Below are 11,972 nucleotides of genomic sequence, written 5' to 3' on the forward strand. Positions count from 1 at the left end.
GGCTAACGGTTTGTCAATTTTATTTATCCTTTCAAAGAACCTGCTTTAGGCTTTTTTGATTTTTGCTATGGTCTCTTTTGTTTCTTTTGCATTTATTTCTGCCCTAATTTTTAAGATTTCTTTCCTTGTACTAGCTCTGGGGTTCTTCATTTCTTCCTTTTCTAGTTGCTTTAGGTGTAGAGTTAGGTTATTTATTTGACTTTTTTCTTGTTTCTTGAGGTATGCCTGCATTGCTATGAACTTTCCCCTTAGGACTGCTTTTAAAGTGTCCCACAGGTTTTGGGTTGTTGTGTTTTCATTTTCATTAGTTTCTATGCAAATTTTGATTTCTTCTGTGATTTGTTGGTTATTCAGCAGCGTGTTGTTCAGCCTCCATATGTTGGAATTTTTAATAGTTTTTCTCCTGTAATTGAGATCTAATCTTACTGCATTGTGGTCAGAAACAATGCTTGGAATGATTTCTTTTTTTTTTAATTTACCAAGGCTAGATTTATGGCCCAGGATGTGATCTATCCTGGAGAAGGTTCCATGTGTGCTTAAGAAAAAGGTGAAATTCATTGTTTTGGGATGAATTGCCCTATAGATATCAATTAGGTCTAACTGGTGTATTGTATCATTTAAAGTTTGTGTTTCATTTTTAATTTTCTGTTTTGTTGATCTATCCATAGATGTGAGTGGGGTATTAAAGTCTCCCACTATTATTGTGTTATTGTTAATTTCTCCTTTCATACTTGCTCATCCTGAACCCCCCTCTCACCTCCCTCCCTGCTCTGGTTGTCCCAGAGCCCTGGCTTTGGCTGCCCTGCTTCATGAATCATTCTTGCACTGGTCATCTGTTTTACATCTGGTAATGTACATATTTCAATGCTAGCCTCTCAAATCGTCCCACCCTTGACTTCTTCCCACTAAAATAATCAAAGAGAACTTACCACTGCTTGAGAAATTGAGTGAAATATGTCATTCAGAATTACAGACATGGAAGATTCTTGATGAAGACCTAAAACAGTTTATACCTGAATCTAACAGAATCATTTTCTCGCTACCCAGACAAAGACCTGCAGCATCAAGACATGTAGGACATTGTGAGAAATACAGAGGCCCTGGTACCTTGAATCAGACCTGCTGAATCATAATTTGCATTTGAACTATAGTCCTTGGTAACTTTTAAGAATAGTCAATTTCAGTTCAGATCAGTTGCTCAGTCGTGTCTGACTCTTTGCGACCCCATGAATCACAGCACGCCAGGCCTCCCTGTCCATCACCAGCTCCCGGAGTTCACCCAGACTCACCTCCATCGAGTCAGTGATGCCATCCAGCCATCTCATCCTCTGTCGTCCCCTTCTCCTCCTGCCCACAATCCCTCCCAGCATCAGAGTCTTTTCCAATGAGTCAACTCTTCGCATGAGGTGGCCAAAGTACTGGAGTTTCAGCTTTAGCATCATTCCTTCCAAAGAAATCCCAGGGCTGATCTCCTTGAGAATGGACTGGTTGGATTTCCTTTCAGTCCAAGGGACTCTCAAGAAGAGTCTTCTCCACCACCACAGTTCAAAAGCATCAATTTTTTTAAATTTAAATTTATTTATTTTAATTGGAGGCTAATTACTTTACAATATTGTATTTATTTTGCCATACATCAACATGAATTGGCCACGGGTGTACACATGCTCCCCATCCTGAACCCCTCTCCCACCTGCCTCCCCATACTATCCCTCTAGGTCATCCCAGTGCACCAGCCCCAAGCATCCTATATCCTGCATTGAACCTGGACTGGCGATTGGTTTCTTATATGATATTATACCTGTTTCAATTCCATCCTCCCAAATCATTCCCCCCTCCCTCTCCCACAGAGTCCAAAAGGCTGTTCTATACATCTGTGTCTCTTTTGCTGTCTCGCATACAGGGTTATCATTACCATCTTTCTAAATTCCATAAATATGCATTAGTATACTATATTGGTGTTTTTGTTTCTGGCTTACTTGACTCTGTATAATAGGCTCCAGTTTCATCCACCACATTAGAACTGATTCAAATGTATTCTTTTTAATGAGTAATAATCCATTGTGTATATGTACCACAGCTCTTCGGCGTTCAGCTTTCTTCACAGTCCAACTCTCACATTTATACATGACCACTGAAGAAACCATAGCCTTGACAAGATGGACCTTTGTTGGCAAAGTAATGCCTCTGCTTTTAACTTTGCTATCTAGGTTGGTCATAACTTTTCTTCCAAGGAGTAAGCATCTTTTAATTTCATGGCTGCAGTCACCATCGTCAGTGATTTTGGAGTCCCCCAAAATAAAGTCTGATACTGTTTCCACTGTTTCTCCATCTATTTCCCATGAAGTGATGGGACCAGATGGCATGATCTTCCTTTTCTGAATGTTGAGTTTTAAGCCAACTTTTTCACTCTCCTCTTTCACTTTCATCAAGAGGCTTTTTAGTTCCTCTTCACTTTCTGCCATAAGGGTGGTGGTGTCATCTGCATATCTGAGGTTATTGATATTTCTCCTGGCAATCTTGATTCCAGCTTGTGCTTCTTCCAGCCCAGCGTTTCTCATGATGTACTCGGCATAGAAGTTACATAAGCAGGGTGAAATATACAGCCTTGACATACTCCTTTTCTTATTTGGAACCAGTCTTTTGTTCCATGTCCAGTTGTAACTGTTGCTTCCTGATCTGGAGAATGCTATACTAGAATAAGTTTTATTCCTTTGCACTGATGGTATTTGAGGCAGTATAATTATTGTATTAAATACTGTCCTATGAATTACATTTGTAGGATCCCTTTAGACACTGAAAACCACTACCAGCTGCAAAGTCATCTCTGATTGAGAATCACAGCCACAGAACTTGTGAACTAAAAGTGTTTTGGTAATCTAGACTCCCAATCAAGACTTTCTTAGTTTATACTTTTGAGCAGAACATTAAACGCCTCTGTGGCTCATGTCTATATAGGAGAATGAAGAACATAAGAAGACTACATCACAGAATGAACTTGTATAAAAATTAAAGTGGACTGTCCCTATAATGTGCTAAGCTAGGTTATAGTGTATGTGCTGTCTTGTGCTTAGTTGCTCAGTCATGTCTCACTCTTTGTGACCCCATGGACTGTAGTCTGTCAGGCTCCTCTGTCCATGGTGATTCTCCAGGCAAGAATACTGGAGTGGGTTGCCACGCCCTCCTCCAGGCAGTCTTCCCAATCCAGGGATCGAATCCAGGTCTCACACATTCAGGCAGATTCTTTACTGTCTGAACCACTAGGTGTATAAAAAATCTAAATTTGCAGAATTTAGTAACAGAATCATGTTCTTACTACACAGACAAGGACCTGCAGCATTAAGAACATGTAGGAACTTGTTAAAAAATCAGAATCTTTGGTACCTTGGATGAGACCTGCTGAATAACACTTTTCATTAGATATGTAGGTCTTGGTAATTTTTAAGAACAGCCAATTTAAAAAAATGCTGGACTCGAATAAATTTTATACCTTTCACTGATGGTATTTGAGGCAGTAAAATTATAAGTATTGGATACTGTCCTATGCAATACATGTATAGAATTCTTTTAGATCCTGAAAAATATAACCAGCTGCACAGTCATCTCTGATTGCAAATCACTGCCACAGAATTTATGAACTGAAAGAATTCTGACAATCAAAACACCTAATCAAGACTCCATCCCTCTCTTGGTCATACCTTTGAGCAGAACATTAAACCCCTCTGTCTTATTTCTATAATAGAGAATGAAGTCATACTATATAAAAAGACTATATCACAGCATGAACTTCTATAAAAATTAAAGCAGACAGGCCCCATAATGTGCTAAGTTAGGTTATAGTGTATACAAATTTCTAAATTTGTCTCAGATTTAAAAACATTCATAATGAAGTACCAAAGGACAGCTCGTAACTTCTGATATAAGCATACAAATCCTGATTGGGTTGGCAAAATTTTGGGTAGCCAAGGAATGTAGTGCCCAAGGTTTTCTATGAAAAGACAATGTTATCACAATCCTAAAGTATTTTTTAGAAATATCAGGAGTTACGTGTTCACCACTAGTGAAAAATTGAAAGATCTGAGGGACTAAATTAAGTGAGAATTCTTAACCTTAGACTTCGAGGAAACTTTAGCTCAGACTGGGATAAGATGCTGGGATGGTTTAGACCTCTGGACATAGGACAATTAATGAGAGGAGTAAAAAAAAACAAAATTCACCTGCCTTGTAAACTGGTCTCTTAGGAACAAAGAATAAAATGGAAAACTTTCCTTTCTGTCCAGACCCCTGTCCCCCAGGGAAATCAGGTACAGAGTATGGGTGTTACAGCAGAAAGATGCCTAATGAGAAGCTAGGTGAGCTATAAAATCTCTCTGCTGTGGTGCCCTCAGCCGGATAAATCTTGGATGCTACAGGACATGTTTCCTTTGAAAACCTGGGTTTGGCTGGGAAATCAGTCCCTTACTCCCTGCAGCTGTCTTGTGTGGACAGAGCTTCAGTCTCTATTATCAATCCTTCAGGAGGCATTTGAACTTCCACACAAAGACCTTTCTTTCAGTTCCCATCTAGGTGAGTCTGAGAGCCCAAAGACACTGTGGGAGAGAAATACAATGCAAACCTTGAACATTTATCTGAGGTCACCTGTGATTCAGTCCAGCCTAGCTCAGATACTGGAGATTCGTGTGGTAGATTGCTATCCTGACTATTGTGTGTTCATGCTCGTTCACTCAGTCGTGTTAGACTCTTTGCAACCCCATGGACTGTAGCCTGCTAGTCTCCTCTGTCCATGGAATTTTTCAGGCAAGAATACTGGAGTGCGTTGCCATTTTCTCCTCCATGGGATCATCCCATCCAGGGATCAAATCCACATTTCCTGTGTCTCCTGCATTGCAGGCAAATTCTTTACTCACTGAGCAATCGGGAAAGACCTTTGCTGAAAAGTTTTATATGTATTCTCATATAGAAAGAGTTGGAAATGACTGAGCACACACAAACACACATATACAAATATATATTTATCTCTGTGTTACACATTTACTCTGTTGATCAAAAATTGTCTGTGAGAACCCTTTGTAACACTGCAACCCTTGTTGGAGTGTTTTTATTCCTGTCTTTGCTCACATTATTCAAAATGAATTGGAGGCTTTATTTTCTTTCCACAAAATGCTTGCCATTTAGTTATTTTATGTATATATAGATTTATTTGTGAGAATGTTTGGTAATTTATGAAATTTATGTGGTCAGTCATATGGTGTTCTCTCCATTTCTTTTTGTATTTTTTATTGAACGAATTTGAGCTGTCACTGTTATATACTTTGCTTGACAATACTTGCTTTAAAAACATGCCAGTGGTTGTTTTCCTGCATATTTTTTAGTTCTAATTGATCACTTATTATGGGCTTCCTAGGTGATGCTAGTGGTAAAGAACCCACCTGCCAATGCAGAAGACATAACAGAAATAGCTGGATCCCTGGGTCTGGAAGATGCCCTGGAGGAGGGCATGGCAACCCACTCCAGTATTCATGCCTGGAGAATCCCATGGACAGAGGAGCCTGGTGGGCTGTGGTCCATAGGGTTGCAAAGAGTTGGACATGACTGTAGCAATTTAACACACACACACACTCACACACACACACACACACAACCACCTATTAAACATATTTCTAACTTTTACTCTCTTCTTCCTTATTGTTCCTTTTAATCTTTTGTGGTTAAATGTATTTCTAAAACTTGTATTACCTTTAGACATCATGTAGAAATCATTTTTTAACCATTTGATTAAATGTCACCTTTGTCTTTCATGAACATATTTGAATCAATGTATCTTTTGTTAAGAAAAAAAATTGAACTTGAATACTGATTCCTGCTTGGTATTAAAATATTTTATTTCCAATTCTTTGGCAATTGAACATTGAATTAGTGGGCAATGTTGGTATCATTAAATTATTACTGTTCAGGTCTTTATGAAACTTAGTTATAGATATTCATTCAATCTTGTTACATTCAGTTATTTTAAAACCACTACCACTTAACATAGCTTTATTCTCAGTAACACTGTCCCACATCTGCTTGGTTTCTTTTAAACTTTTCTTTCTATATTAGGTAAAAACACCTATTCGTACACTTTTCTACAAATGTATGAGTAGAATCCTATGCACATCACAGATACTCTTGATTCAGTGCAGTCCTTTTTTTTTTTTTTCCTACCTTTTCCTTTACTGGTCAATAATGCCCCAGGGATTTTCTTCCAATCAACTAGTATTCAATGCAATATAGGTTCATTATTTCAATAGCTGTTTAGTATTTAATAAAGGGCTGTGCTATTCACACTGCAGACTGTCTTTCCTAATCTTTCTCTTCAAGTTGCTATTATATCATTCTTACAAAAATATTTGAAGTTGTTAAATATAAACTGTGTTTCTAAATAAGAGCAACTCTGTTTCCCTGGGAACACTGAACAATGGTTGTAGAAATATCTGACTGTTACTCTGGGAACAGTGGGTGGAGGTCAGGGATGCTCTAGACATCCTGCAAGTCACAGGACAGACTCCACCACAGAGAACAACCTGTCTGAGAATGTCAACAGTGCTGAGACTGAGAAGCCTCCAGTTAAACAACTTCTGTACTTTTAATATCTGTGCCATTGTTCAGATGGTTTACCCAACAGAGTACCATTTTAAATTTCTGTCTGCAAATACAGATAGTGCACCTTTGCTCCCTGTTTCAAAGCAACACTGTAAACTGTGTGACAACTCTATTTCCCCAGATGGATGGTTGTGAAAAAGTGTTCTTTTCTTTTTTTTAAATATAAATTTATTTATTTATTGGAGGTTAATTACTTTACAACATTGTATTGGTTTTGCCATACATCAACATGAATCCACCACAGGTGTACACGTGTTCCCCATCCTGAACCCCCCTCCCTCCTCCCTCCCTGTACCATCTCTCTGGGTTGTCCCAGTGCACCAGCCCCAAGCATCCTGTATCCTGCATTGAACCTGGACTGGTGATTCATTTCATATATGATATTATACATGTTTCAATGCCATTCTTCCAAATCACCCCTCCCTCTCCCTCTCCCACAGAGTCCAAAGGGTTACTGAGCTTGATAAAAAATAATACCTTGAATTGTCATTTTGATGTGTCGATCTTATTATTATATGCCCATATAATATAAACCTCTTATTCTACCACTATCAGCTTTTGAAATGATTTTTAAGAATTGTCCTTTCTCAGTTGACCTTTTGGGGACTGTTTTGCCATAAAAATGCTTTTTCATTTTACTTAGTTAAATACATCTATCTTATGCTGGATTTCTTGCTTTAAGGCAGTTTGGCACATTTGTGGATTTTAGTGTGTAGTTTTCTAGGTATTCAACAAAAAGGATTGGTTTTTATATTGGATCGATGATCCCTCTGATTTATTCAATAATCTAATCTTCCCAAATTGAAGTACAATTTTATATGTATTTAATGAAATCTATAATTGAGAAGTAAATCCTGATTCATTCAATATATAATAACTGAGAATCTAATATGTGTCATAATTTTCATTAACATTATATAATATATTCATGTTTACACATTTCCCAATTTAATTATTATTCCATTGGATATCAGTAAATCATTACTATTTTAATATTGTTTGAGTTAGTGTGTGAAACTCTATTCAATTTTTTAAAAACACAATTGCTTTGGGACTAATTTATTCAATTATTTTTCCTGCAATTCCCTTTATTTTGTAATTTCACACATATTTAAATACATTTCTTTTTGCCTGCATGCATGCTAAGTGGCTTCAGTTGTATCTGACTCTTTGCGACCGTATGGACTGTAGCCCACTAGGCTCCTCTGTCCATGGGATCTCCAGGCAAAAATACTGAAGTGGCTTGTATTCCCTCCTCCAGGTGATCTTCCTGACCCAGGAACTGAACCTGCCTTTCTTATGCCTCCTGCATTGTTAGGCAGGTTCTTTACTACTAGAGCCACCTGGAAAGGCCCTGATTCTATATAAGTGCACATATATTCACATATCTTTCTGAAAGTACAATAGTAATTAGCCTCCAATTAAAATAAATAAATTTATATTAAAAAAGAAAAACTATAGGTCAACAATAATACAATGAACATCTATTATAATATAATATAACATCTTCAGGCATGAATCCTGTGAAAAAATTTATTCAGGACAAAAGGGTGGATTGACATGGTGTCTATAGACTTTACAGAGTATAGTTTAAAAAGCCTTGTGCATGTTGAACAAAGACCAGAATTGCATTGGGGTATGCTCATCAGATTTATTTTAAAAATATGATAGTGCTAAGTAAAAATATGATAGTGCTTAAAAAATGATGCCCCATAAGAAAACTGGGGAAAGAGCTTGCCTCATTCCCTATAGAACAGTAAAAAATTGGTCGAAGAAATGGAAAAGATTTGGGGAAAATGTCTTCTATTGCTTTATGTAAAACATGTTTAGCTTTTGTTGTTTTCCTTTGGATACTCATTTTTGTTGGTGGCTCAGACAGTAGAAGGAGTCCGCACAGAGTCGGACATGACTGAAGCGACTTAGCAGTAGCAGCAGATGGTAAAGTGTCTGCCTGCAATGAGGGAGACCTGGGTTCGATCCCTGGGTCAAGATCCCCTGGAGAAGGAAATGGCAACCCACCCCAGTACTCTTGCCTGGAAAATTCCATGGATGGAGAAGCCTGGTGGGCTACAGTCCACGGGGTCGCCAAGAGGCAGACACGTCTGAGCTACTTCACTTCACTTCACTTCACTTTATTACTTTGCCCATTTTTCTTTTGGGGTAGTCAAATATTTCAGGTTTCATTCATTATAAAAGTATAACTATTATGTCAAGGTAAACATGTATTTTTCTTTTTGAAAATTATTTTTCCTGGGCATCAAGTAGAGATAACTGGAATTGGAATGTTGCCAAACAAATTCATCACATAGTCTCAGGGACTATTAGAGCTTATTATATCTTTTACCCCTAATGTTTATTTCATTTCCCTCTCTTCTCTCTCCCTCTGCCTCTCTTTCACACACACATACTTTTTATATTTCTTTAAATACAAAGCTGAAAGTGATCATAAAAGAGAACCCCAAGTTTATTGGTCCATGGGCAGTCTGTGAACTGGAATTTCTGGGTACCATTTATGCATTCTGTAGGAGAAAGATGATCTGACATGATCAGCTTGAGTCATAATCGTATATGGTGTGAGCAGGGTGGTTCTGGGTGAGAAATGGGTAGTAGGAATACCCCAGGAGGAAGTGGTGTGAGCATGTGTGTGTGTGTGTGTGTCTGTGACTGTGTGCTTGTGCCTTGAGAGCAGTTCTTAAAGCATAGGTGCCTGGATTCATCCATTAAGGTGCCTTATCACAGAGCCCAGACCTCAGTCAGGAGAAGGTACTAAGGATGGGAGATGTTTTAATTCACAGGGTGCTTTTGCAACTAAATTCATAAAGTACAAGGAACAAGTATTTTCCTTAGGTCCTTTGTAGTGGCCATTGCCTCGCCAGACACATATTTCTCTTGATATCATACTAGATCCTTCTCTCCCTTTCTTGAGCTATCTGCTCAATTATCACCTTGATTGCTGGCCTTACCTGAACACTCAATACATGAAAATACCTCCTACTGCTGCTGCTGGTAAGTCACTTCAGTCGTGTCCAGCTCTGTGAGACCTCGTAGATGGCAGCCCACCAGGCTCCCCCATCCCTGGGATTCTCCAGACAAGAACACTGGAGTGGGTTGCCATTTCCTTCTCCAATGCATGAAAGGGAAAAGTGAAAATGAAGTCACTCAGTCATGTCCGACCCTCAGTGATGGCATGGACTGCAGCTTTCCAGCTCTTCTGTCCATGGGATTTTCCAGGCAAGAGTACTGGAGTGGGGTGCCATTGCCTTCTCCATACCTCCTACTACTCTCTTTCATATCTAGTTTTGTTTTCTTCGCAGCAACTGTTATCACTTGCCATATTATATCATATTTTTCAGCACCATATACATACAGTCTGGGGGGCGGGGGGGTTGTCTCAAAAGTGCCAGATCCAGCTTAGCAACTAAACAATATGTGTTTTGAAAACGGTGGACACTCAATATATATTCTTCAAATGTATGAAAATATTTCTCATTACAACTGTAGAATGCATGATTTCTTTGGGAGTATACTTAGAATGGGTCAAAAATTCCCCAGTAGAGATGAAATAGAACTTTTCTAAACATAAGACATTAAAATTAATTTATTGAGAGCAAAATAGAAATTGCACTATGTGAGTTATGCCAGTTTCTGTGAAAATTACTCATGCTATTTTCATTTTTCCTGGTAGTCATCTCCATCACATGGAACCAGGTAACAATACACAATTTTCTGAATTTTTTCTTCTGGGACTTTCAGAAGAACAAGAATTGCAGCCCCTTATCTTTGGACTTTTCCTCTCCATGTACCTGATCACTGTGTTTGGAAACCTGCTCATTATCCTGGTCACCATCTCTGACTCCCATCTTCACACCCCCATGTACTTCTTCCTCTCCAACTTGTCCTTTGTAGACATGTGCTTCACCTCCACCACCATCCCAAAGATGCTACAGAATATCGAGAACCAGAGCAAAGTCATAACCTATGAAGGCTGTATCATTCAGGTGTTTTTTTACATATTCTCTGCAGGATTAGATGACTTCCTCCTGACAGTGATGGCCTACGACCGCTTTGTGGCCATCTGCCAGCCCCTTCACTACAAAGTCATCATGAACCCTCGGCTCTGTGGACTACTGTTATTGGTGTCCTGGATAATGAGTGCTATGAATTCCTTGTTACATACTTTAATGGTTTTGCAACTGACCTTCTGTAGAGAGGTGGAAATTCCCCAATTTTTTTGTGAACTCAATCAGATGGTCCAACTTGCCTGTTCTGATACCTTTCTTAATAACATGGTGATGTATTTGGCATCAGTGCTACTAGCTGGTGGGCCGTTTGCTGGTATCCTTTACTCTTACTCTAAGATAGTCTCTTCCATACGAAGAATCTCATCAACTCAGGGAAAGTTTAAAGCATTTTCCACTTGTGCATCTCATCTCTCAGTTGTCTTTTTATTTTATTGTACAAGCCTAGGAGTGTACCTTAGTTCTGCTGCTACAAACAGCTCACACTCAAGTGCAACAGCCTCTGTGATGTACACTGTGGTCACACCCATGCTGAACCCCTTCATCTACAGTCTGAGGAACAAAGACATAAAGAGGGCTCTGAAGAGAGTCTGTGGAATAGTAGCTATAAAAAGGCCAATTGTCCTGGGGCAGATGAAGTGCCCTTGACTGCACTGCTCAAAGCCTGAGAATCAGTAATTGTGACACTTTTCTCAGTGTGGAATAAAATTTACTCCTTCTGCTTGTTTCCTTGGATATCCATTTTTATAAAAATTCAACTTTTCTATACAATCTCAGTTACTCACTTTATTATACTTTCTTTTCATTCTATCATTTAGGTATTTTTTTTTTAAGTCGTGCTTTTTTCTACTTCAAAATTTTCCAAACTTTGAATATGAAATATTTGGGCATTTCTATTTTTTTGGGTGACATGAGGAATAATATTTTCTTTAAATTTTAAATTTTATTTTATTTTTAAAATTTACGTAATTGTATTAGTTTTGCCAAACATCAAAATGAATCCATCACAGGTATACATGTGCTCCCCCTCCTGAACCCTCCTCCCTCCTCCCTCCCCATACCATCCCTCCAGGTCGTTCCAGTGCACCAGCCCCAAGCATCCAGCATCGTGCATTGAACCTGGACTGGCATCTCGTTTCATACATGATATTTTACATGTTTCAATGCCATTCTCCCAAATCTTCCCACCCTCTCCCTCTCCCTCTCCCACAGAATAATATTTTCTTAAATGACAAATTTCATCCTGAGTAATTTTTGCCTTGCTTTATGGAAAAAAAATTGTCATGAGATATATTACTAATGTAAAACAGTGTA

At 38.6% G+C, this 11,972-nt stretch overlaps 1 protein-coding gene across 1 annotated transcript; it reads left to right on the forward strand.

The window, feature by feature from the left end:
* The first annotated feature begins 10,274 nt into the window (after window positions 1-10,274).
* LOC147368278 (olfactory receptor 7A17-like) lies at window positions 10,275-11,306 on the forward strand. Its single transcript, XM_086413449.1, has one exon. It carries the CDS (start codon window positions 10,275-10,277, stop codon window positions 11,304-11,306), a length of 1,032 nt encoding a protein of 343 aa, XP_086269575.1.
* Window positions 11,307-11,972: the final 666 nt, after the last annotated feature.

This window comes from Bos grunniens, chromosome 7 (assembly GCF_055505025.1).
Source record: "Bos grunniens cultivar Pamir isolate PY7600 chromosome 7, Bosgru_T2T1.0, whole genome shotgun sequence".
NCBI lineage: Eukaryota > Metazoa > Chordata > Mammalia > Artiodactyla > Bovidae > Bos > Bos grunniens.